General features: G+C 37.9%; 3 protein-coding genes across 7 annotated transcripts; all 3 read left to right on the forward strand.

Annotated features, from left to right (window-relative positions):
• The first annotated feature begins 311 nt into the window (after positions 1-311).
• On the forward strand, positions 312-4,560 carry arfrp1 (ADP-ribosylation factor related protein 1). Of its 2 annotated transcripts, none has more exons than XM_018725905.1 (8): positions 312-378; positions 716-813; positions 1,438-1,525; positions 1,673-1,755; positions 3,153-3,234; positions 3,342-3,412; positions 3,646-3,746; positions 3,993-4,559. In XM_018725905.1, exons 2-8 carry the CDS (start codon positions 721-723, stop codon positions 4,078-4,080), a joined length of 606 nt encoding a protein of 201 aa, XP_018581421.1. In that variant the 5' UTR covers positions 312-378; positions 716-720; the 3' UTR covers positions 4,081-4,559. The 2 variants fall into 2 exon arrangements, with proteins under 2 accessions (XP_018581421.1, XP_018581422.1); XM_018725906.1 differs by lacking the exon at positions 312-378 and adding an exon at positions 535-616 and having other exon boundaries at positions 3,993-4,560.
• Positions 4,561-8,188: 3,628 nt separating this feature from the next.
• On the forward strand, positions 8,189-14,657 carry stmn3 (stathmin-like 3). Of its 2 annotated transcripts, none has more exons than XM_018725907.1 (5): positions 8,189-8,260; positions 11,890-11,985; positions 12,324-12,505; positions 12,928-13,119; positions 14,269-14,657. In XM_018725907.1, exons 1-5 carry the CDS (start codon positions 8,242-8,244, stop codon positions 14,326-14,328), a joined length of 549 nt encoding a protein of 182 aa, XP_018581423.1. In that variant the 5' UTR covers positions 8,189-8,241; the 3' UTR covers positions 14,329-14,657. The 2 variants fall into 2 exon arrangements, with proteins under 2 accessions (XP_018581423.1, XP_018581424.1); XM_018725908.1 differs by having other exon boundaries at positions 12,327-12,505; positions 14,269-14,654.
• Positions 14,658-17,543: 2,886 nt separating this feature from the next.
• gmeb2 (glucocorticoid modulatory element binding protein 2) lies at positions 17,544-26,594 on the forward strand. 3 transcript variants are annotated; one of them, XM_018725446.1, is made up of 11 exons: positions 17,544-17,641; positions 19,256-19,413; positions 21,132-21,220; positions 21,310-21,360; positions 23,049-23,179; positions 23,295-23,398; positions 23,947-24,104; positions 24,608-24,679; positions 24,779-24,916; positions 25,230-25,352; positions 25,437-26,594. In XM_018725446.1, the coding sequence occupies exons 2-11, from the start codon at positions 19,283-19,285 to the stop codon at positions 26,072-26,074; spliced, it is 1,635 nt and encodes a 544-aa protein (XP_018580962.1). In that variant the 5' UTR covers positions 17,544-17,641; positions 19,256-19,282; the 3' UTR covers positions 26,075-26,594. The 3 variants fall into 3 exon arrangements, with proteins under 3 accessions (XP_018580962.1, XP_018580963.1, XP_018580964.1); XM_018725447.1 differs by lacking the exon at positions 21,310-21,360; XM_018725448.1 differs by lacking the exon at positions 21,310-21,360 and having other exon boundaries at positions 23,052-23,179.
• The last annotated feature ends 203 nt before the right edge of the window (positions 26,595-26,797 follow it).

Here is a 26,797-nt window from a genome sequence, read left to right on the forward strand (position 1 = left end):
TTTTAAAATGAAAAGACAGTTCAAGGACAAAGAAAGCCCACGCCCGTACCTTACACCTTACTTATCCATCACGCGCGCTATGGTGACGCGCTTTTGCGAAATGAGAAGCTTTTAAACGCGGCGTACTGAGTAGCAAAAAGTCGGTTACTGATCTCGGATCAGTGCTTGTGGAAGACAATTTCATTGGCGTACCTCCACAACAGGCATGTGCAGCGATGCATCTTGGGAATTGAAGTTTAATTATTTCGCTCTTGTACTCATGGCTCCGTTCAAAAGTGTGTGGATCACTTCAAGTCCCGTAATGCATTGCATTTTATCAGCCGTCTCTCCGCTGTTGGGGTTTCATGTCCAGTTTATCTCAGTAGCTGAGGGAGTAAGGTAATTCGTGTAACGTAACAGCATCTTTCTGTACTCGTATTATGATATTATAATTTGTGAGTGAATTAACATTCAGTCTGATGTTCAGTGGTTTTGAAGCAGCCTTCTGGCTTCAGTTATACACGATGTTTTTAAAGTTGACAACTCGTCGTTCGTGACGTTAGCTACTACTTCCTTACAAACTGGTTTCTGTGGGATACTTGTTGTTTATGCTTATCTGCGTGAAAGTTTGTGTCCTGTAAGTGTGATTCCGCGCTTGACGATCGGTCAGTCACTGACTCAGTGGTTTTGTTAAGTGTTCAGTTTTATAATGTAATGATGTTTGCTGTTCCACCAGGTAGGATGTACACGCTGCTCTCGGGTCTGTACAAGTACATGTTCCAGAAGGATGAGTATTGCATCCTGATCCTCGGGCTGGACAACGCAGGAAAAACGGTAATTTACGTTCAGACTCCAAGTCGTTAGCAGCGTGTACATTACACACTCTCTCCTGTTTGTTCTGCCCTTTTTAGTTTAATAACAACACTTGCTATGTTGCTCAGTGGAAGAATAGTGTACAGATCATTTGTGGGGAATGTGGTATATTTTGGTGTATTAGGTGCTATCCCATCATGCTTCACGGTGGGACGTTATTGTTGTTGCTTTAGTGACTTTACACTTTTTTGATTTTACACTTTATGTTGTTTAAGGCTTGAGTACTGGTTGCTTAACCGTATGTAAGTTTCAGTTTTGAAGTATTACCTTTGTGATATATGTACTCTCTTTGTTCTTATGTAGCAACTGTTGACTTTTCTTTGCAAAAGACTGAGGCTGGGCACAAATTCCTCCTGTTGTCTGTCCAAAGATTCATGTCAATTTGAGTAATAGGTGTCATCAGTAAAGAGGCATCAGGTGGGGTCATTTTATGTTACAGTTGGTTGATGTGGTAAGTTTATAGCATTAGCTTTTGCTTGCATACATATGCTGAATGAGATGCTTCTGTGTTTGCATTGTAAAATTGTAGTTTGAGCAAATAAATACAAATAGAATCTCTTGTTTTAAATTTGTATTTCCCTGCAGACTTTCCTGGAACAAACCAAGACTAAATTTAGTAAAAATTACAAAGGCATGAGCTTGTCCAAGATCACTACCACAGTGGGTTTAAACAGTAAGTAAACAACTTTACTGTAATAATTATTTGAATTACTGACTATTTAGTACTACTGAAATGAGACAGAACAGTTTGCCGTGTGTATATATAGGCTAAAGATACTGTGTTTTTTGTCCAGCACTCATACGCTGTGTGTATATACAGTTGGCACTATAGATATGGGGAAAGCCCGTCTGATGTTCTGGGATCTTGGAGGTCAGGAGGAGTTACAGTCGCTGTGGGATAAAGTAAGTACAGCTTCAGTCTGTTTCAGTGTTTCTCTTTTTATCTCTAAGCCCTTTATGACAGTGGCATGGTGGCACAGCAAGTAGCGCTGGTGCCTCACAGCTCCTAGGTTGTGGGTTCAGACTTACGTTTGAATCTGGATCTGTCTGTGGAGTTTGCAGGTTCTTCTTCTGTTTGCATTGCTTTTTTACCTATAGTCCAAGGACAGTTGAGGAAGAAAACAGTGGTTAACCACTTTCATATTATTATACCCTGGCTTTCGGTGAACACTGCACAAGATGTCAATTCTGGCTTAGTGGCATTTACGCTTCCTTCATGTACATTACATAGAATTCTTAGACCTGACGGTTTATTAATTATTTTGTGCACCGGGATATTTTACTACAGCAATTACGTTAAATGCTTTGCTCAAAAGTTCTGAATCAAGACCCCCTCTGGACTGTTACACATGTTTTCACACATGCTTGCTGCCACATTTCCTATTAGCAAGAAGCTAACAGGAGCAAAAGGCTTATTTAAACTTTTTTTTGTAGTATCCTGAATTTGCTAAAGTTCTGCAATCATCCTGCATTGTAATCATAAGCCATGTCCAGTAAAGAATATAACATATTGCAGAGTATTACAGTAGGTCCTCGACTTAAAAAACTTTGAGATTGGACCAAATGTCTTTTGTTCATTGCTCTGTACCAAGCAGTATTTTAAAACTGACTTGACTGTAGATAGCATTCACCAATATTTCCAGCATTTCCAGTATTTCCAGCCTTCCCAGCAGTCTCATTGGCTCCCATCCAGTCTACCCACGTTTAGTGCTGTTTCATGTTTTTGTTGCTGTGGGCTGTTTATTTTGGGCTATTTTGTTTTTACTAACCTAGTACTCTGTCTGAAACACACTGGTAGTGCTGGAAAGAAAAGACATGCAATTAGTATGTGAAACAAAGTAGGAGTAAAGAAAGTTTAACCAGGTGAGGGAAAAATCCCAAGCACTGTATGTGCTTTCAAATTCAAGTACCCAGTTTTGCTCAGGTTGCAGATGAAGTAAATTTAGTCTGTGCTTAGGAACAGTTGTCTGATTACGTTTGTTATACAGCCCGAATTTGTGACCAAGAAATTTTGTCACACTTTGAGAGTTTTCCCATAAAATTAACCAGGATCTTTAAAAATGCAATATTATAACTGAATGTTAATTCTGCACTTTTTTTTAAATTTTACTTCGTATTACTGTAAATCATGAAAAAGTTGCTGTTAGCAATGCTAGCATGATCGTTATTTGCAGTTCTCCTTAACTTAATGCAGGCAAGAAATTTCTGTCAGGTCTGTGGCAGAAGTAGACTTCCCCTTTAGGAAGATTGTTTGTGGATTTCTTAGTAAAATGTGCTAACGTCAGTTCTCTATGTTGCAGTATTATGCAGAATCGCATGGAGTGATATATGTCATTGATTCTACAGATGAAGAACGTCTTTCTGAATCAAAGAATGCCTTTGGTAAGATTTTAACAGCAAACTCATGTTTAAAGCTATTTTGACCATTCAGTCTTGTTGTTCTCATCCAGATGCATGTCACATTGAAAATAATTGAATTTTGTTTGCAGAAAAGATGATCAGCAGTGAGGCATTGGAAGGTGTACCTCTTCTTGTACTCGCAAACAAACAAGATGTTGAGGTACAAGTTCTTCCTTTTACTTTTAATAAATGGTGTACTCTTTCCTCAAATGTTGTTATTCTAAAGGAATTGATAAAATAAAAATTTTCTGGATACTTTAAGCTTGTGGAAATGTAACTTTAAATCGGTCTACGGAGGAACGTGAGCTTGTTGTTGCTATAGCATTTAATGATTGCAACATTTATGCAAAATACACCATGAATTTCTCACATCTGAATATTTCTTTTTTGTAGAACTGTTTATCTGTACCAGACATCAAAACAGCCTTTAGTGACTGTGCCCCAAAGATTGGCAAACGTGATTGCCTTGTTCAGCCTTGCACTGCTCTCACGGGGTAAGAGGAGCTCTTTGCGTCTTTCCGTTTTCATTCATTTTTGTGTATCATGTGATCCTCATCTGTTGTGAAGTTTTGAAGCTTTGAAATTAAGTCGTCATAGCTGTACGTTACACATGGGAACGTTTTCAATGTAAGACATTAATAGACACTGTCTGTCATAGATCATGTTGTGGTCATTGTTCATTTCTTTATTACTTCAAAAAATGCTTCCAGCTCTGAAGTAATTTTGTTATTTCTTTTCAGCCAGGGGGTGAACGAAGGGATAGAGTGGATGTTGAAGTGTGTTGTTAGAAACATTCACCGTCCTCCCCGACAGAAGGACATTACATAGGACCACCTTTTCCTCTTAAGTACCCACAACTTCTGTCTTCAGTCTTTTCTATTGCTGTTTACCACACAAGACGAAATGTTCTCCACCTGCATCCCAGAGCTGAACTGTCTTACTTTCCTCTTGTGTGAGCAATATCGTGGGCTGAAAGACACATCCCACATTCAAGACACGGCACCATTTTTCCATAAGTATATTTTATTTAACTGTCAACTGCGTGTTTTGTCCATTGTGCAATCTAGTTATATACAAATGCAAAACTGGTAACCATTGTCATTCTCAGTAATTTGGTATTTGTATTTGATCATTCAGAATTTTTACTAGCTGTGAATGTATCTCAGAAGCTGCTAAAGTAATATGTGTGAGATTGTTTTATACAGTTCTTTGCAATACTTCTGTGAAATACCTGTTAAAAACTGACTGCCATGGCACCAACAATATAAACGACACTCCTGAAAACAACACCTCAGGTGACATACTGTCTCTCTTCTCTTTAAAATTGTTTAAAACTAACATGCTGGTTATGCGTGTTAGCAGAACAGCAGTGTTACCTTTGAATTTCGTCTCCTTAAAGTTATTATATTTCAGTTTTTCTATGAATTTGTTCTAACACCAATGACTTAAATTTTGTGATTAATATAAAACGGTGAGAAATTAAGAAAAAGGTTAAATTGTTTCCTTGGGATAACTGTTTGTCTTTAGTTGCTTCATTTTATTGAGTTTCCAGAGCTATGATCAGTAAATGTAGATGGCAATCAAATATTGATTGGCTGAGTTGTTCAAAGGTGCTTTCACTTGATATGGATTGATGAATATAAACTGATGAGTAGCAGAGTAATAAACAGCCTTCATCTCAATCACTGAATTGCACATGAAATTCTACACTCTAAATAATTTACCTAGAAGCATTTAGAAAGGTGGCAGAAAGTTTTTTTTTTTTTTTTTTTTTCTTTTTTTTAAATTATGAAGTGCAGAAAAAAGCAGTACGCTGTTTGTCACTACTTTGTGCAAGAGATTCGAAAGAGATTTTTTGAAATACAGAGTTTGTATAGGGCACCGGAGTCATTAATTTTTGTCCAACCTAGAGGATTTGTTTTAGGTCTATTCAGTGTCATTTGCAAAGGTTGTTCTATGTTGGGGCTCTAGCAACTTCCTAAGACTCAGAGAAGTGTATCCCTAAACCTTTTTCTGAGTTTCAGGAAGGTATCCTTTTAAGGAAACAAATTTTATAAATTATATTTGCTGACCTACAGTGAAGTAAAATATTGCCATGCATATAATGCTAAGAATGTGTGCAGTTGTTACAAGACTAATGAAATGAAAACACTTCTCTAGACAACGTTATGGACGTCACAAAAGAGAAGGAAATGACTCCAGCAGGTCTGCTGAAATGCTTTTCACTGCACTACAGTTCACTGCAGTCTGCCAGGCATGTTTTCAGCAGGTAATTTACATTATCTAAACAACAGTGACCCCCTGTGGTGATTAATTGTCAATGTACATTACAGTGCATCCCCATTTCCAAGTGTAAAAATATTTTGATATAACCCTCCTTGTATAAATTGAAAATATTTGGTCAAAAATACTTTCAAACTTGTTACTTGTCTGAGCATTTTATAATTTCTGGATCTATTATTTGATTTAGAATTTGATAATGTTAGATGCAGCCTCCTGACATTCAGTTGCATAACTCATTAAGTGCCTTATGGGGAATGGATTGATGCAGTTTAACAGCAAGTGCTGCAACTGTTGGAATATGATACAATTGTGGCACCATTGTACTGTATGCTGTTGATCTCTGATTGACCAGCACTGCAAGACCTGATATATACAGACCACATGAGGTTCATTGCTGGGAATTGAACTGGTGCATCTTGTGAACTTCTTACCTACTTCCTGTCCTTGAAGGATCAGAAGGATTTGAAATGGCATGATAAAATAGATATCTTAAAATCATCAGTATGCTGTATTTCAAGATGGAAAAAGAGATTACATTGTCAAAGAGAACCAGGACCCAAAACTTTGCTTGCAGTTGAACCAGTGATGCATGTGGCACATCCTGTTTCATAGCTCCAGTGCAGTTCTGAGATTCATTTTTGTTGTCTTAGTATGTCAGACTTGGGAACTGCAAGTTTTGATAATGAACGAATTGAGTCCAGATTATTGACAAATAAGTCAGTTTTACAGTTTTAGCATCTTGTGATTGGAACGTAAAATACATATTGTGAATATTGTTTAGGCAAAGAAGAGGACTTCCATAATAATTCACGGGATTGAGTCTGTTTTCTGTGAATTTTCTTTCACATTTTCACCTCCTCGTACATACACCTTAAGTAATTTAACATCTTCCAGTGTCCTACAAGATCCAAAATAACAGCAAAAAAAAATGATCTGTCGAAAAGAATCAAAGGATGCTGCCAAACTAAAGTGCTTCACCTGCTCATCTTAGGAGAACATTTAAGCACATCTTTGTTCATGGAGAGGGTGCCTAGTTACCAAAAATTAATTTTTCAGAAGCCTGTACTTACCACACATTTTTACTTGAACATTTTACTGCTAGTGCTTTGACTTGGTTCCACTAGGGGAAAGAATAACACAAACAGCAAAAAAAGGTACAAGATGTTTCATTGTGAAGCTGGGGGGGGGCAGTCATCGGCAGCTGACTGCTAAATAGATGCTTTTCCCCATTTATGGCTGGTATTTTGCAATATGCAGATAATTTAGGGCAATGTCCTTTACAGAATAAGATTTTATCAATTTTCATTTAATAAAGCTTAATTAATAAAGATTAATTTCCCTAAATAATGATTTGGTGTGAGCTGAAAAAACACCCTTCTGCCATAGTTTAATTATTAGTATGACATACAGTACGGCAATTCTTTAACTCACACATTATGCATATCTTAATTGTGGTGAAATGGGTCTGTCAGTACATTTCCTGAGTAAGTTTTTTGGTCATTAAACATTTCATTTATGCTCAGCAATAGAATTAATATAACTGACTACATCCATGTATGAGCAAGCAGTTATGGGAAGTAAGTAATTGGGAGTACATCCATGTAATTTCCTGAGAGAAAACACCGAAGATGAGCAAAGAATCACTGCACATCACTACACTGGCATGAACCACTGAAATGCATCCAAAACACAAATGAATAATAACCATCATTCTTGGGCCTTTTTCCATAATAATATGTGGCAATGTGACAACACCACATGGTAATGATCCAGGTGAATAGCAAGTTATAAATTTTCAGATTTTCTTCCAAACTAAACCAGCTACAAAATAAGATGTAGAAACAATTAAATACATGGTCCTGAAATCTTTTAAAATTACAGTAAAGTCAAGTATCAAGAACATGTCTTGTGTGCAGAAGGAAGGATGTAAATATTCTTCATCTTCTTCTTCCCTCCAGTATCAGTTTCATATACAGAAGCATGGCCACAGTCTAACACATAAGTTACTTACCCGGATCACATTCAAACCAATATGTCCTACTGAATAGCCATATTTTTTAATTATGGAACCATGTTTCTCAAAATTTGGTGTGTTCTAATTTCATATCTGTTTTTACAGCATATCACTGTTCTAATCTTACCACACGTACAGTTTTCCTTTTAATTTAATACCATTGTTCTTTTCAGTTTCTTCATACTGTGCCCTAAATTTCATGATACAATTAAGTTATACTGGCAGCAAATTATTTTAAAACAGACATTTGTGCAAGGAGTGCAAGATGCGGGCCCATCCTTTCTCTGTAGCACCCGACGCAGCAGCTCCTCTTCAGTTTATTTGGCACATGAACCATATCCAAAGGTTTCTAGGCAGATTCAGGTTATTTAAGGACACACTAATGCCTGCAGTTATAGGCTTATTAATATTCTATGAGAGAAAGAATAGAGAGAAGGACAGGGTAAGAGAGAGAGATTCTGTGTGTGTGTGTACGCCTTCTGCCTTCTCCATACACCCCTCCTTGTCTTTGGCAGGTTACAGCCCAGTTCAGATGAAAGTGCGCCTGCTCCTCACTAGGCAACTGGGAGCTTTGGCATTGCAGCACTAATAAAGGGAGAGAGACCCTGGCTGTTCTCTCTCGCTCTGCGTCACACTCCATCTCCTCCGCCAGCCGGCCGCCTGCCGCTCTGCTCTCCTCCTCTCCAGCTGCCATGGCTAGCACTGTAGCAGGTAGGGTACATCCAGCTCCACTTTCAGGCACGGATTATGTGCAACAGCTTTTTACTGTATATCTGCATCTATTTTGACAGGGATGAAGAGCTGAATTTTAACGCTCATAGAACTGCGCACTTAGCTCTGCGTCATCATCCTTTACTATTTTAATACACACACATTTTTATCATTCATCCAGGTGGTTGTATTTAGAGCAAAAAGCAGTCAAAGGTCAGCTACACACCATAGTGATAAGAAAATCTTTGCTTTTTCAGTATTAGTTTCAGCAGCCGTGGTTCCATTAACTAGACTATTAATAAAATATAGACATGTAATCAATTTCTGGAAAGGACTTATTCAGAGAAACACCATAGGCAAGAAATTAATCATTACTAAATTAAAAAAACGATGTATTTTATATAGAAGAGCAGATTCTTCCTTCCTCTTGGGACACAACAAAGTTAATTCCTTTAACTCAATTTACATACATGTTGCTGCAAAGAACAAATAGATTTACTGCAGTATTTTTACTGTGAAGATGCTGTTACACATCCCAAATTGCACATTAGTACCATTTGTTTCTTGTACACATTTTTTAAAGGATTATATTACTGTATACAACTAGACACCTATTTTCATGCAGCTTTTTGGGCTCAAAGGTTTCCTTTTCTTCTTATAATAATGAGTTCTGCATTTTTAGCTTAAGGAATGAATGACTAAATGTAAGATGGTAAAGTAGGCTATCCTGTAGTTTCTGTGTTGAGGAATGCAGAGTTGGAGATGGAGAAAAAGAGTTGTTAAAGGGGAAAAATGGGTGTTTCTTTGTGGAGAAGGACATCCTGACTTAAAGGCACAAGAGGAGGTGACAGAAGACACCAAGGGCAGCTGCTGTTGTTACTGCGCTCATTGCCAGTGCAGAAGTCCTTATAAACAGCAAACTGTAATTTAAAATGTGATTAAATCCTGTATAGTGTGATTGTGCTACGCTAATAATATATAAAATCCAGTACAAAATTATGAGGTCTTTGAGTTAATTAGGAGTATTTTCTAATAATTTAAATAATAATGTTAAATAATTACATACCAATGTGTACTGATTTTAAAAAAGAACCCCTAATGTTAACCAATGACAAAGTCATTTTGGTTGTTATTTATCAACAATAAATAAAGATATAAGAGACTCAGTTCTAGTGACTGCAGATGGCTTATGGAGCAAGGAATTTGGCATTAAGTTTACGAAACATTATTTAAGAGTCACAGGTCCTGTTGCAGTTGTTCTTAAAGGGTAATATCTGAATGTCAGACCACACCCAGTGAGGGACAGCTGAGCAGCCACAGAGCTCAGCGCCATGAACACAGCCCAAATGTGTCCTTATCACCTGTACACCAGCATCTCCTTCACTGTATTACATCTGATGCTATTTTGTCAGTGATAAAGCGTTAGAGAGTGGTGACTTTTTTGCTTTCATTCTTCAATAAATGAAAAATATAGAACATATTTGTTGGTGGCTTTGTCTGAAATTGGCAGAACATGACCTCTGTTTATTAATGAATAACCCTAACCCTAAAAATTTTAGACAAACTGCTATTATTATTATCATCATCATCCATGCATCATTCATCATTCATTATCGATAGCTGTGTTCTTAATACAAAGACAGGGTGGTCCATTGCCTTTTGCAGTGCACAGGGCACAAGGCAGAGTACACCCTAAGCAGGACACCAGTCCACCAGAGGACAAAACATATCCTGAGACATACAAACATTAAGGGCAGTTTAAACTCAACGGTTCACTTAACACGCATTTCTTTGGACCGTGGGAGGAAACCGAAGCACACAGAGGAAACCCAGGCAAACACAGGGAATATGCTGTTGGTATTATAATACCATGCTGACTGCCTTCGGATCTGAACTGAAGTCCAGTCCCACAACTACGGCGCTGTGAGGCACCAGGGCTGCCCTATTAAAATTGATAGCTTTCACGTAGCTAAAGCAATCAATTCTTGATTGCTTACGTCTTCTGAATTTAAATTGAGCATTGCCTGAAAATAACAAAGAGAAGACAAATTATTCACAAAGCTATTTTATGGTGGCATTTTGGAACTATCCATAGAAATATATTGTTTACAAATATCTTCAGGCTCTGCAATGGGCTGGTACCCTATTGAGGGTACCCTGTTTTATACCTTTAAAATTCTGCTGGTTAGAGCTGCTGCCCCTAGGCTCAAAGACTACAGGTTTCAATCCCACCTTGAGCAAGGAATTTACCCTAAACTGCTCCAGTACAATTGCCCAGCTGTAGAAATGGGTAAATAATTGTTTTAAAAATAAAAGTTGAGTTGGAGAATAGCAAAAAAAAGCTAACTGAATAAATGTAAATTGATAGGCTTCAGACCGTCGTGACCCTGCATTGAACAAGCGGTTATTATGATGGTCGGAAACACTGAACATCTTTACTGAAGTCCCTGGATATGCAGTACTAATAGGAGTTGCAGCAGCCATTCAGTTCCACATCTGATGAGAAAGTGGGATTCATTCATTGTTATATGTAGTTACCATGTTATATCTTGTGTTTTCAGATCAGCATAATCCTTTTATATATACAAAGGTACAGTAAAAAATGCCCCTTGCAGAAAAGCATCGGCTAGGTGAATAAATGGGTAAACTAGAAGAATGAAGGGAAAAGAAACAGTCAAGGGATAACTGTTGAAAGCCAGTCCTGCACGGACAGTAAGGTACACAGACATGTATGTCACCTTGGTGGTGGAAGGGTTACGTTTTAGCTGTGCATTAGTGCAGAACTTGTGCTGATTTGAGTAGGTCATCTGCAGTGTGTGTGGAGGAGGGATGGAGGTCCTTTAAACAAAGCTGCAGCTTCACAGCAGGGGTGCAATTACCAGTTGAATATGTTGGATTAGAGGAAATCATGTGTGTAGTAGGAAAACGGAAGTAGTGCAGGTGCTAAATGATGCAGACCCCAGGTTGTATTGGTTAAACCAAATATGTACGTAAAGTCAGGTGTGTAAATCACAGTAGGTATGTAGAGTCAGGTGTGTAAATCATAATCATTTATTCAGTTTACATTAAAATTTATATTTATTTTAATATGTTATACAAGAATAATGACCATCCCGATAGGGCTCACATACTGTCAAGCACACTGTGCTGTACATGCTTATAACACTCCTACCAAGCTGCTGAAGCAAAGTTATATATACTTTGTTCAGTAATAGAGGCAAATAGAACTCTGCAATCTTCACTATTCTAAACATGATCCTGTAAAGAATTCCAACGCTCCAGTGCTGTCACCTTAGTTGGAAGGAGAAGCTTGCACATTTGACACTGAATTGTGGAATTCTATAAATGAATATGCGGAAAATTGATCATTAAGAAGAGTAAGTGTTATCCAAAGATGTAGACCGAAATATAACCATCCTTTTAAATGCAGTACGCATATGATTTTAACGAGGATAGTGGACAATGGTTAAAGCCATTACCTTGCAGATGAAGGACCTAGGTTCAAATTCTCATCGTTGTTCACTGTAATTTGACTTTGAAAAAGGTATCATTATAGCAATGCCCTTATTCAGTTTGCTTCTCATCACTGTACCCCATATAAGTTTGCTCCTCCCTTCTTTTCTTTACAGCCTACCATGAGAAATTGAAGGAGATGTCCATGCTGTCTGTGCTCTGCTCCTGTTTGTACTCACAACCACATAGAAACAGCATCTACCATTATGGAGGTTGGTACTGATCTGGGCTGTCGCGGGTGGTGCTGCTATTCACAGCTACTAAAATCCAAGAGAGCTATCTTCCCCGTACGTGTCACCATCTGACACCCCATAATAACACATTTACATCCTCAAAGTGTTTCATCTGGAGAAAGCTCAACCTTAAGGTGAATTAAGAATTGATATATAATACCAAAAGATGTTGACCATGTTAAACAATTCTGATGCATTTTTTTTCCCAGCAGTTTGTGCCTCTAGGGAGATATGCCCAAATGACTGCTAAAAATATTGCCAGTTCATGGTGTGTAGTTTTACTTTTACCTTTTACCTTTAACTGCTGTCCTCCTCAGCAGACATGGAGGTGAAGCCCATGAACAAATGTGCATCTGGACAGTCCTTTGAAGTGATACTGAAGGCCCCAGCTGACCTCTCCACAGACCCCCCCCAGTACTTGACCTTGGCCCCAATGAAAAAGGATGTATCCTTAGATGACCTTCAGAAGAGGCTGGAGGCTGCAGAAGAGAGAAGAAAGGTGGGAGATTTTGCACTTACAATTTTAATGCAATGAAAGCAGGGTGTATAATGAACTAGTAATATAAAATTCATAGTGCCCATCATTTAGGCCACCTGAAGTGGAATAATTTGTGGAATATACTGGATAGAATGTGTATGGAAATTCGTATATGTTGCATAACATTAATATGCATACATTATTCATATACTTTCTATCCAGTGTATGCTTCAGTTCAAAACCTACTTGTCCACTTCTGTGCTTGTTGTTGGTACAGTATTAGTAACATTATGCGAAAACATAATGTATATCACGCATTATTTCCTAATTAAAATTTACACTTATACATCTATTAAAACCAGAGATGCTTTTTTGAATGTCAAACGCTGGTAGTCAAATATTTTCGAGTGATTCTAAAAAGAGATGTTGTGGGGACCTCAAAGTGCCAAGAGGCCCAAGTGCTGAGGCAGCTAGCAGAGCGACGTGAGCACGAGCGTGGGGTGCTCCACAAGGCCCTGGAGGAGAACAATAACTTCAGCAAGATGGCCGAGGAGCGGCTCAGCTACAAGATGGAGGTCAGCAAGGAGAACAGAGAGGCCTACCTACACGCCTTAAAGCAGAGGCTTCATGAGAAGGCAAGAACATTTCTACGATTTCTTTACCTCTGCATCATAATACTTGAATTTTTAAATACGAATAATTAAGGGATTCGTAGTTGTGGTTTCCACTGCAGACTTCAGCTCATACTTAAAACCATAACGAAACACCCAAAGCCCTAACAACTATGGAGTGAAAATTGTACTGTTTATATGGAATGAAAATTGTACTGTTTATGTATAAAAAGCTTTCGTCACCACTCTGACAACATCAGCCAGTCCTGAAAATTTTTTGAGTACTCGGGAAGATATTTATTTTTTGAGTACTCGGGAAGATATTTATGTGTGTTCTCTGCTGTATACTTCGAATACTCGCTCTGTGCTGGGGTTTCTACACCCTGACAAGGACTGGCATCACGATAACTTAAAAATTTGACATTGCCTTAGACGTCACAGCAAAGACACATGCAGCAGTTTACATTATGGTCGTCAACACAGATTGGTGAATGATAGTAATAATAATGAATACACTTACCAATTTATCATAAATCTTGTATGTCATCGGTACATATTATATCATGGTTAGTAATATAGGACAATCTTTCATGAATGCTACTTTGTATACAAATCTTTTAGACATAGTATCTGTATCTATTCAGAGGGGCATGATGGTGCAGCAGGTTTGACCAGGTCCTGCTCTCTGGCGGGTCTGGGGTTAAAGTCCCACCTGAGGTGCCTTGTGATGGACTGGCATCCCCTCCTGGGTGTGTCCCCTCCCCCTCCAGCCTTACGCCCTGTGCTGCCGGGTTAGGCTCCGGCTTGCCGCGACCCCGTATGGGACAAGCGGTTTCAGTCAATGAGATGTGATATGTGTATCTACTCATATCTATAAATTTAGAAATAGCTAAAGTCATTTGCATGATATCATTTAGAAAGGCATAAATTAACTTTTTATCATTCACTCACTTTTATGAAATGTTGTTATTAGGCTTTTTCATGGAAATGCATTCAAAGAAACTGAAATATTGTACAATTTACATGGTAAAAGTTTGCTAAGTAAAATACTGCGGTTAGTTTAATTTCATTCAAGTGGTACTAATAATCCACTGCTATTTGGTTCTGAATGCTATGAAAACGTTGTTTATTGCGAATGTGACGGTTTCTACAATCTTTACGATGGTGTTGCAGGAAGCGCACGCTGCTGAAGTCCGCCGCAACAAGGAGCTGCAGGCCGAGCTTTCTGGTTGAAGACACTTTGTACACACACTCTTCGTGAAGAACGATGCCTAGGAGAACGTTCTTTCTTTTTTACCTTTTTGGTATCAAAGATCATAGTCATGAACGCCTGCCTCATTCCTTCTTAAGTAGGAAAACAGACTGCAAGTATCATAGTTACTGTATTTACCTCACATATAAATTCAGATAATTAAATCTTAAAATATCAGTTAATCTCAATTGACTCTTCAGGTTCATGTAAGGTTTTAATTTACCTGAAATTAAAGTTGTCTATACGGTATACACACACTGAATACTTAAATACTTGAGACATGTACAAATTAAGCATGTATTTAATTCCTCACAAAGAATAAAATACTTAATGTGTAATTTATGATTATATGATTTTGTGATGTACAGCTTTACATGTACCAGTAAATCATATATAGATGGAAAATTCAACAATTTCTGTGTTCTCCTACAGAAAAAAATATGTATTGTGTTGGGTTTACAATTTTAAAATGGAACATACCATATATCAGCACAGAAAACCAGTTCATATTATTACTGCAGTCAACAACAGCTCACTACATTTCTGTAAAGCTTTCATTTGCATAAACCTAGAATTGTTGAATGAAATCTGATTAACGCGCAGGCAATACTTAAATGCTATAATAATATTAAAGACAAAAGTTCCAGTTTTGGCTTGAAATGCAGCTGGTTGAAAGTCTGTTTTTCTTTGTTGAAATAATGTACTATACCTATTTCAATTCAAGACTAGTACTTAGTCACATCATCTCTTAAATTTAGAAACATTTTCTTGCATGCAGGATGGACAAATCCTGCAGCAATTCAGGCTTTATTTCACAAACAGAAAATTGTCTAAGCAAGAATACCTGTTTTAATTAATGGCATTTTTTTATTTTTATCTTAAAATTATTTTCATTTCAGAAAATAACATTAGGTTACGAAGTTTGCTTGCTTTTTAAAGTACTTGCCTGGAAATTGTTTTAATCTGTTTTGGCATTCTTTACAGTGCTCTACAAAGCACTCATTAATTTTAAATAAGAAGTTTTTTAAGTCTAATGTAATGTTTGAATCACTCAATCACTGTCGTTAACTGCTTGTCCAAGGCAGGATCACAGTGGTCCAAATGTGAATCTAAAAGCATTTTGTAAAAAACGGTAAGCTCTCTCTAAAAGTAATAGTTCCATAACATGAAAAGAGAAATAAATGCTCAGAAAAAAATTAGTTTCAGCCTATGACACTATGAGAATATAATAAAGAAGCGGCTTATGTGGATTTAAATGAAGGTACATCACATGGAAATAAGGAATGTACAAATACACTGAATGAACGTTACAGGATTCTTAAAAATATGTTGTTGCAAATCTTCACAACACATGATGACACGTTAAAAAAAAAAAGGGAATAAACCCATTTTGTGGAAACTGATGACAGATGCTACACTCCTGGCAGTCTTCCACTGAAGTACCATGCAGAACTATATTCCTTTGTAGATACTGCAGCTGCCTTGTCACATGTATGTCACTGCAGCTGTTATCTGCAGTATTGACATTTCCATATGGATTTTTGGGATATTGGAAGATGTGCCACTTACATACATGGAATTTTTACAGTAAACAAAAATACTTCTAACACTAAAAACAAGACTGGACAAAAGCAGTGCTCTTTTAACTTTTTGCTGCTTCTCGTGTAACTAGAACTATGCTGTATATCAATGTAATTAAAGTAATTGTGGCTGGCACTCACCAGGGAAACACAACATTTTTGTTCCAGTCTAATACACACAAACTTGTTTAGCCAACCAAGGTAAGTACCATATAACCACACCCACACACTTTCTGAACCACTTGTGCCATGGGGAACCGGAGCCTAACCCGGCAACACAGGGCGTAAGGCTAGAGGGGGAGGGGACACACCCAGGACGGGACGCCAGTCCATCGCAAGGCACCTCAAGAAGGATTCGAACCCCAGACCCACTGGAGAGCAGGACCCGGTCCAACCCACTGCACCACCGCGCCCCCCGCCATACAACTATTTTATATGAAATATTGCAGACCTGAAAAAAAGGAAATTAAGGGTGTTGTTTTTTGATTGTACTGAACTGAACTGCTAGGGGGGGTCTGGCCTGGTTTGATCTAGACATGATTTTGAGTATTTGCTGAGAGGGACCCCAAAATCTGTGGTTGGGGAGTCCATTATCAGAATCAGAACGAGCTTTATTGCCAAGTAGGTTCACACATACAAGGAATTTGTCTTGGTGACAGAAACTTCCACAGCACAGACAGAATGACAGTGACAAGACAGATGAGAAGATAGAATATGTGAATGAAGGATAAAAAATATATAAAAATATGAAGTACCCAATATACAAAAATAGTCACTAGACATTGTATGTATGTACAGGTGTGTTCTGTACAAATGCAAGGGAGTGTGAGTAAGAGATATGATGTGATAAATAGTTAGAAATATAATAGCGTTGGGTTTATGTGCATGAATATGAGTCTTTAGTCTGTCTTAAGCTCTCAATTCTCATATCTGGTATCAGGAAATGGATATTGCACTCTTAATTAGGTTTTGTAACATTTACATTATTTAAAAATTATTTCATTTATTTTAATTTATTATAATGCATTATTTTCATTCACACACAGCTGTTTCGTGAGCTCCACTGAACAAGAAAATTTCCAAGTCTTAGTTCTGTGCAGTTTGTCATGACACAAACTGACTAGGTTTCTGAAGAGAACAATACTGAGAGTTCACACAAGTTCTTCCTGGTAAAAATGATTATTTCCGAAAAATGTGAACATGTTCAAGAAGCCAAAAAGATTTCAGGGAACTTAAGAGCAACTGGCATTTAATTAGGATGAAATGATACCTCGATTTAGCGCGCGCTGTTTTGAATAAATAATGCAAACTTGCTAAGGGAACGTGAGTGAACTTAGTTATCGTCATGCTCGAAAGACAATCGCACTAGTCAGAATCTTAAATGCGGCACGGCCAATTGCGTTTTTAAAATAAAATTTGAGTTATATGTTCATGAATTTCAGAGTCTAAAAACTTTTAAGTGGAAACATAGTTATATTGAAATAATAAAGTTATTTTTTCTTCTTTAGCTCCCATGCTTCAAGGCAACACGGGCTCTTCTCGCCAATCGTCAGGGTACCGCGAGATATACTAGCTCCGCCCCCGTGTTTTCACTTGTTTTTTTATTCTGCGTCATCATTTCAGTTTATGTCGTGCTCTCTGCTACAAGTTATTCATCCTGTTGCCTTCAGTTTAAAGTTAGAAACAGATTTTTCCACGTCTTCGAACCAAGAAGGTAAGAAAATGGTCATTCCAAACGCTTGGTACTTTACATGGGGTTCGGGGAGGTGGGGGAGGGGTGGTTGCGGTGAGCGAACGTAAGGACGCACAGCCTGAAGCCGCCGTACGGAGGATACGGCCCGGCGTACCGCCGATTACCGAGCGTCAACATGGCGGCCAGAGCGCGAGCTGGCGTACACCGTGCGTCGTGTGGGTGGTGACTTGGGTCGACCGGAATTAGGAGTCACTTGGGTGGAAGCGCTCTGTGTTGTTGCTTTCCCTATCTCCCATTTTTATGTCCGTAACTGAAGTGTACCATAGACTATAGTGTATGTTTTAAAACGTGTCAAATGCAAGAAACACAACACAACACAACATTACATAACTTAAATGCACCAACTAATCAAGTCCTACTTGAAACAGTTCCTGTAAACTAATTCCACTTCCAGCCCACGGCCATCTGTCTATACACGATACCACAATCGTACCCTTTCGTGCTAGCTACTAGCAAAACTTAACTGTCTCACAGGAAACTTACATTAATTGCCAATAATTTTCATAAGAAGAACATGTGTTTAGCACTCTGCTACCAGAAATTGTAAAAAAAAAAAAAAAAATAAATAACATTAAGAAAATATTTTTAAAAACTCAGACTGAGAAACATTCATGAGAAATTCATATAATTTTTTGAAACTCGAAGAATGTGTGCATGTGTAGTGTATTCAAGGAAGTTTAACATGAAGGACATGACTAGCTTCTTCATGTTCATGACACAACCTAACAGCTCTTCCTAAGTTTCTTTAATGCCTTGCGCATTTAGAGTGTAGGACAGCCTAATTTGTCTTTTCAACAATTGACTATGGTAGTTCTATCCTTTCTGGAGCCTCAAAATCCATCCTTACAAGCTCCAGTATGTTCAAAATTTGGAAACTACAATCTGGACCAAGGCTGGTGCAAGTGACTGCACCACATCTGTTTTAGAATACCTGCACTGACTGACTTTCTGCAGGGTTTCAGCTTGACTTCAAAATCCTCATGCTCATCATGTATAAAGTTCTACATGGCTTGGCACCTCTCCGACTGTCTCGTCAACTTATTTCTCACTTTGAAGTCTTTCTTTACCTATCTGTGTTTTTTTTTTTTTTTTACACATCCCTCAAGCTCACCTACACGCCACAGGCGATTGGAATTTCTTCTCTTAAACCCCAAAACATTGGAATTCTCTCACCAAGAATATCAGGGATTCTCTTTCTCGAGGCACTTTTAAATATAGTCCTAACACAAACTCGTTTGCAGTAGCTTTCAAGTCACACGTTTACATGCTTCTTTTTCTGCCGTCCCTCATCGTTTGTTTTACTGTTGTCTGTATTACATCTTTGTGTTGTTTTAATTTTGTAGATTTTTAAAAAAAAAAAAAAAAAAAAAAAAAAACAAGATTTGCGGCAATTGTGTCTATAGATCTTTTTTTTTTTTTTTTTTTTTTTTTTTTTTAAAGTTTAAAGTGCTTTGAGAAGTTGATTTTAAGGGCACTGTATGAAATTTTATTTTTGTTATTGTTACAATTACTGCAAAATTGTTTTTCCAACAAAAGTAGCACATCTCCTTTGTGGTGCTCCACCTTACCCTACAGTGTTGGCAGCACAGCCGACCACGGCTCATGGCATCGTCTGAAGTCAGCATGCACGTAGAGGAGGTTGTGGTTGTGACGACGCCAGACACAGCTATAGATGGAGCAGTTGTGGAAGAGGTGAAGACCATGTTAGTCACCACAGACCTGTCCCACCAGAGGTGAGTGTTCAAAGCATGCTTCAGACTGAGATGAGGTTTGCATGCTCAGCAATATCAGAATGACCTTAAATCACTTCATTATCTTGACTCTAGAAAAAATTGGGATTGCAAGATATTTTAAAACATCTCAAATTTTTTTTTTTTTTGCCTATAATGTGTGAATCTTTTCTGTATGGAGAGGTAAATAATTATGTGTTCCCTTGACAAAGACATCAGCTAAATAAACATAATTTAAACATATTAAGAAATGGTCATTTACATCTGTATTTAGTTTCCTTAGGGATTTAAAGATTTAGTAAAGTCTGAGATGTTTGATGCACCAAGGACTAATCTCTCTGAGCTGAACAAGGAGGTTGTTCTGGTCTAATTCTCACTACATGCTGTTTCTCAGTGCTGTTTAAGACAGTGACTTTTGTGTAGATAGCCTTGGCTCTTTGCTTTCGGTCTGCAGGTCTCCAGTCAACAGCTGAATGTCTTGCTGACTTTTGTGGTTGTCCTGCCTAACAGTTTTATTGTCTTCATATGACCAGGAAGAACTCAATAACACTGCATATTCCTCTCAACTTTTTTGTTTCATTATATTAACCTGTTCTTTAAGTATTGTCTCCTGGCAACAATTCAGAAGGGCAACAGGACAACTTATAATGCACATAATTTTGAGGCACCCATTATTAAGTCGACAGTTTGAGATCATGTTTCTCTGAGGTCACACACACCCTTGTCTCGTCATTGTGTGTTGCAGGATGTCTGCATGCACTGGTTTGACAAAACACCATAACATGTAGGAGTTTCGTAATGAAATTATTGGATCCCTGGGACCCTTTCTTACATTGCGGTTTAAGCAAGACTGCAGGTTCCCCTTTGCACAGGCTGAAGACGCTTCCTTCTGGGGCTGATGAAATCTGAGTTAGAGGAGAGGAAACGTCATACAACAGTGACTGTCTTTTTTTTTTTTTTTTTTTTTTTTTTTTTTTTTAATTAAAAAAACACATGATGAGTCATGAGCAGGATATAATATAGTCAGTAAGTCTGTGCAGAGGCTGTGGACCACCGTAGCCCTGCACTGCACAAGTGGTGACTAATAAACGGATGGATAGGATTAAGTCAGTGCTACTTCACAGTAGTGGATTCTTAATTAGTAAGACTTAATAATGATGGGCTCACCCCTATCAGCACACTCACTTAACATTAAACGGACTTGTTATACATACATTATAGGTTGCCTTGGACAAAGGTGTTAGCTAGATAAAGAACAGTCACAATAAAAACCTGGCTTTTTAGACAGGTTGCTTTGAGACTCATTTCAATTTCATATATTTTTCTTGATAATTACACCTATTTTTTTTCCACACAAATATACTCAATTTAAATTGCACTTTCAAGTATTTGCATCTTTTTTGGGATTTTCTCTCTAGTTTTTAATATTAGTAAAACTGTTTCTGACTGTTAATTCTTGCCACAAACTTAAATCGTGCTGGTCTAGCCATCAAGCCTACAGTTGCAATTGTAGAAATTTCAGTTTTATCAGATTTTTCTTTATTTTCTGTAAATCCTGTGCAGTTTTTCTTACTTTAATTCATTACAGTACATATATACCTGTAAATAAGTCCATCCTACACTATGCGGCCTGCCATTGCATGTCCCTTTGTTGTTCCATTTGTTCTCTCATAATTTGTCAGACCTTGTGGTCCATAGTCTGACTGACACTATTTGTCCAGTGAGGAGGTGACAGAGGGAAGCATGGATACAGAGACTGAAACCACCACCTTCTCTGCAACACCAGTCCTTGAAAAAGAAGCAGTTATAGGTAAAGTTTAAAGTTTGTTTTTTTTAAGTGGATGCCTGTGAAATCTTGCATGTAGTATTAATGTCTGATGTAAAGCATTTCTCCATTAGAGAACACAGTAGCACAGAGCTTGGACTGTGGATTTGAATCCAGCTCAGTCTGTGAGTAATTCGAATGCAATCCCCATGTCCGCTTCAGTTTCTTGTGGTTGCTCTGGTTTCCTCACACAGTAAACAGATATATTTAGGGTTTACTGGGGACTCTAAATAGTGTGTGTCTGTCTGTCTGTCTGTCTGTCTCTGTCCTCTGATGGACTTGCATGCTGTCTAGGTGCACCCTGCATCATGTCCTCCGTTTCCAGAATATTGTCAAGATCACCACAGCCCTTCACAAGTGGTTATGAATAATGGATGAATGGATTATTTTACAGCAATAATTGTAGAAGTTGCTATTATTTTTTTCGTTAAGTGTATTGAATTTACCATAAAATATTGAAATACCTGCCTTTTACAGTTTGTAAAAATTTGGTGTAAAAGAGGGAGCATAATCAGAAACGCATGTCGTCCCACGATTGACCTTGTCATGCTTCTATTTTGACTTCTGAATTTGTGTTTTGTTTCATGGAAAAATATCCGAAATGACACCAAAACTGACTTCAATATAAATGAGTGAAATAAACCCTGCAGTTTCTCTGGAAGAAATCAAGAATTCTTGTAGATAATTAAGTAAAATGTTTTGTTGATTCAGCCAAAGCGTGACACAGAATATTGCCAGCAGCAGGAAGTCATTAGGTGCTTCTTCATGCCCCGCTCCACTGCAAAGTCAGAGCAAGATAGATCAACATAGAGTATTACATTTTGCATTTCCAGTATTCCATTTTGTATAGAGTAGTACATTTGCATAGATCAACCAGGTATTCCAATAACATGTAAAAACAAGAGCATTGTCTGTCTCAAGTTAGGCTATTTGTAAATTTCCTACATCGTTAAAGGAAAGCTGAAACACCAAAGATAAAGTAACATCCAAGCCAAAAACAATAATAACAAAACACTAAAGCAAAGAGGAACACACTAAAAGGCAAGAAGTCATTAAGTGCCAAAGGGGGAATCAAAGTAGCTGCATCGTGGCACTGGTTTCTGTAAAGATAAGGATGCTACGAAACTATTTATGTAGACCCAAACCTCAGGAAAAATTTTGCAGTTTTAGGTTTGATGTCCAACAAATTTCCATGTGATTGTACTGATGAAGAAATACCTGAATGTATCAAGACTGACAGTGATACCTTGTGCTGAGTTTGTAGTATTCATTGTACGTAAACTCAAGGGTTATGTATTGGATGACATGCAAACTGAAAAATATTTGACGGCACACAAGTTTCCAATTGAGTAAACTGTGGACATGCGTGTTAATAGTGTTGTTTTGCTGCATTCAGAGAACACCGCTAGTTCTGTGCTAGAAAGTCATTTTGTTGTAATGCTCTTAGACACACTGATAATAATTACATTAAGTTGTATGAATAACTCCAGTCTTACACCATTATGAGTATGTTATTGAAACCCTTAATTATACTTCTTAGTTTCAATGGACCAATGGGCACACCTAATATGACTCGCCCTGGAGCTCGTATTCATTGTACTTGAATTTCAGTCTTAGACTTGTGTTGTGCAGCTGTTTTATTTGACTAAAGGATGTAATGATATAGTCTTTATTTACGTGTATAATAATTAACCTAACCATATGCGTATGGAAATAAATGAAGAATTGTCTGACCTTGATTTATACAGTCTTGCAGAAAATAAAGTATCACAAAGTATGTCAGAGATATAGTTACTTTCATTTGTCTTTCCAGCAGTGAAGCTTCCTGAGGAGGTTGAGAATATGGAGGCTGAAATAATCTACCCTATAACCTGTGGTGATAGCAAGGCTGCCCTCATTTGGAAAAAATTTGTTTGTCCTGGTATTAACATTAAATGTGTTCAGGTGAGTATGGCAGACTCTCTGCACAATCACTTGAATCTCTTTGTGCTACTTTAACATACAAAGAAATCTTCAGTCATGTCCTGAGAGATATTTTTGTTTTTTCTTCTCCCCTTAGTATAATGAACACCTTATTAGTCCGAAGGAGTTTGTTCATCTGTCAGGGAAATCTACACTGAAAGACTGGAAAAGGGCAATTCGCTTGAATGGCATCATGTTAAGGTGTGCTTTTCAGTGTGTTTTCTTACCGCAGTAGTAATTTTTGCCATGTGACTTTAGTCTTTTAAATTCTCAGTGTGTTGTCAGTACTTTCTTTTTCCTGAAAGCAATTATTGCAAAAAGTAAATTACAGCATAATAAATGGGTCATCCTTATCATATACTGTACCTTTTACAGCAGTTGTATAAATTTCCTTGATGCCGTAAGGATGGTGCCTGGCTGTTTCAAAGTATGCTTGATGATTTGCCATGTTGAGGCACATCTACTTTTTACCATTCGTTGTTTTGAATACACACACTCACACTCACTCACTCACTCAGAATTTTTTTTAAACCATAGTGAGTTGACAGAATAACTGCTTTAGTTATTTTCTGTGTTCTTTAGCATAGATTAAATATAATATGCAGTTTTATCACTAGTAAACTTGTTCATCTCATGTATGGTGTCACCCCATATGCTTAGCGTGTTTCTCAAAGCTTGTCCACATTTTAAGTTAAAAATTACAGATCCTTTACCAGGGATGTAATTTGTAATTCTAACTCCTTTCATAGGAAAATAATGGATTCCGGTGAGCTGGATTTCTACCAGCACTCCAAGGTGTGCTCTAACACCTGTCGCAGCACCAAAATTGACCTGGTGGGCAACAGGGCATCTTTCAGCTCTCAGACGTCCACAGAGTTCATACCTGTCACGCCCTCTTCAGCAGATGGTAATTGTCTTATGAGCTCTGAGTTTGTATATGTGGTGATTCTCAAAACATCATTTCAAGGTTAAGTTTCACATCCATTTTTGCTTTGTAACACTCCTTTAAAGTTTTAATAATTAGCAGTAATATACTACAGTTGTATTAGTAGGCTGGGCATATGCAGGTAAAATGGAAAACTTCTTACTGCTGATCTGTTTTTTTTTTTTTTTTTTTTTACTGTGTTTATTATTTGTTATATTTTTAAGATCTCATTTTATAATTATTTCTAAACATTACAGTTTGATTTTCATTATTTAATTTAAAATATGTAATTGAAGTTTAAATTTACAATAGTTGTTTTGAGCTATACATCTATGTAGCACAGTATTTATTAAGAAAAGATGACAGTATTTTGAATAAAAGGTCGAATGTAAATCACTGACCACAGATAGTATACTGTTATGCATGGACTGTACCACATTTCATATGGCTCTCTATAAAGAAGCTGCTGTTCTTATCTCCTGCAGCCAATGGATCACCATCCACATTCACAGTAGAAGCGTCGGAGGACAGCACTGAATGGGTGATGACAATAGGAGGTCTGTTTCTCCTTTGTCCACTTACTGTTGTCAGTGTAGCTTTAGCTAGAATTCAAGAACTACCTTATTAACTCTTCTTTCATTATTTGTCTTTCCAAGAGGATGCAATTGCTTTTTGGAGAGGACTGAAAGATGCAGGGCTCCTTGAGGAGGTGATAGAGGAGTTTCAGAAGGAGGTGAAGGAAACCTTGAAAGGTCTACAAGACCGCATTCAGCAGCCTCCTTTACAGGTCAATGGTTAGTGTCATAAACTGGGTTTGGCTGTTTTCCACTTCAGAAAATATTCTGTTCAAAGGAAGCCGTGGTCATGTTATTTTTAACTGAAGTAAATGTTATTTCCTGATGTTTCCTGTGGAATTTCCTGTGGCTTTTCACCAATAATTTTTGTTTCAAGCTCTGTTATCGTAATCAGTCAAGGTTGAAGGCCCCCCAACTTGTTGCTGTAAAATAATGAGCCTATTTCTGTTTAATGTTGAGAACATAATTGTGTTTTAAAAGTATTCAGAGTATTTACTTAAGTTGCCTGTGGAATTATGTGCTTTTTTGGCAGATGCAGTGCTGTTGAATAACATTGTACAAAATTTTGGCATGCTGGACCTGGTGAAGAAAGTGTTGGCGAGCCACAAAAGTCAAATGGATCGCTATCGAGAACAGTACACGCGCAGCTTAGTTGGTGAGCAAAAATGCAGAATGGAATGAAATGCTGCATTTACAGCGTTTCAGATAAGTAATTGTTTTATCATCTACTACATTTTAGCCCTGGAACAACAGTGTGACGAGCACCGTAAACGAGCCAAGGAGCTGAAGAGCAAATCTCAGCACTTAAACAATGTTCTCATGACCCTCGCACCAGTCCCCACTCCTCCGCCCCCCAAGCGTCCCCGGCTCACAAGGGCAACCTCCGGGCCTGCTTCAGTCACCGCGCACCTCCCCAGTCAGCCCACACAGATCACGCTGGCCTCTGGGCTGCCACTGACACAGCTTGCCAACTTGCCGCTGGACAAAGTCATGTCAGCCATCCAGGTATCGAGCATCAGCAACTCTCAGCCTACAGCTACCTTCACGGCAACCAACTCACCCCTCCTTGGAGGATACACAGTTCTGGCCTCGCCTGCCACTGCCCTCCCCAGTACTGTAGAGATCCAGCCTGATGCTTCAAACTTGACTGTCCTCAGCACAGCTGCTATTCAGGATGGCAGCACAATTGTCAAAGTGATGAGCCCCTTCCAGCTGCTCACGCTCCCAGGTCTGGGAACCACCCTACAGAATGTAAGTGGGCCTGGCAGTACTATTGTTGCTGTGCCCACCAGCAGCATTGAAACAGTCATGACGCAGGCTGAGGAAACTGCAGTTATTGAGGTTAAAGATGTGGACCAAGCACTGGAGAAGCAGTAAAACCATCGAAGTGAAACCCATAGGTAATATGGTTTTACTCTTACATTGGGGAGAAAGCCCAGCAGTATTAGATATGTCAACACTAAGCGTTATAAGTATCTTTTTTCTGGCAAGTTGAAATATGAATGTATCAGTCTACTTTTTTGGGAGGGGAGAAACCAGGGAATTCTATTTTTTTGGTGTCACGATGAATATAATTACTGGCCTAAAATCTACACAATATATGAGGTCAACACGATATCTATGACTCAACTGGAATAACTAATTTCTTTTTAATATTTAAATTATGTCTGAATCTCAGTAAATTTAGGTTTTGAATACAGTGATTATATTTTGTTTTGACTGATTTGTAATGTGCAACTTGCCAAAGTGTTCTACTGGGAAATTTATGAAGTGAGACTTGTTGGAATCTGCAAAACACCTGAGAATATTTAACAGGGAACGTATAGTTAAATTTTCTGTGGCAATCAGTTTTAGTTTTATCTTAAACCTGCTGATGAGTTCAGTATGGTTTCAGACCCTTTCGGTTAACTGTTTACTAAAATTTGGTGTAAGTAATTGATAAAATTGTAACTAAAGTAAATTTGAAAAGATTAGTCTTAGATTTACCGTAACAAAGTAAAATACTATATACAGTATGTAGTAGCTTTTTTACAGTGGTAATTTTTAAAGATATAAATAGCTTAAGAATTTTTTTTGTAGTTATATTAAAAGTATATTTCC

Source organism: Scleropages formosus, chromosome 22, assembly GCF_900964775.1.
Source record: "Scleropages formosus chromosome 22, fSclFor1.1, whole genome shotgun sequence".
Classification (NCBI taxonomy): domain Eukaryota; kingdom Metazoa; phylum Chordata; class Actinopteri; order Osteoglossiformes; family Osteoglossidae; genus Scleropages; species Scleropages formosus.

Bases quoted from the DNA above. Each gene is read 5' to 3' on its own strand.
- gmeb2 (XM_018725446.1), top strand. From the start codon at position 19,283: ATGGCATCGTCTGAAGTCAGCATGCACGTAGAGGAGGTTGTGGTTGTG. The intron at 21,221-21,309 runs GTAAAGTTTAAA...TTTCTCCATTAG, and splicing joins TGAAAAAGAAGCAGTTATAG to AGAACACAGTAGCACAGAGC. The intron at 24,917-25,229 runs GTTAGTGTCATA...CTTTTTTGGCAG, and splicing joins GCCTCCTTTACAGGTCAATG to ATGCAGTGCTGTTGAATAAC.
- arfrp1 (XM_018725905.1), top strand. From the start codon at position 721: ATGTACACGCTGCTCTCGGGTCTGTACAAGTACATGTTCCAGAAGGAT. The intron at 1,756-3,152 runs GTAAGTACAGCT...TCTATGTTGCAG, and splicing joins TACAGTCGCTGTGGGATAAA to TATTATGCAGAATCGCATGG. The intron at 3,747-3,992 runs GTAAGAGGAGCT...ATTTCTTTTCAG, and splicing joins CCTTGCACTGCTCTCACGGG to CCAGGGGGTGAACGAAGGGA.
- stmn3 (XM_018725907.1), top strand. The intron at 11,986-12,323 runs GTTGGTACTGAT...TGTCCTCCTCAG, and splicing joins CAGCATCTACCATTATGGAG to CAGACATGGAGGTGAAGCCC. The intron at 13,120-14,268 runs GCAAGAACATTT...ATGGTGTTGCAG, and splicing joins AGCAGAGGCTTCATGAGAAG to GAAGCGCACGCTGCTGAAGT.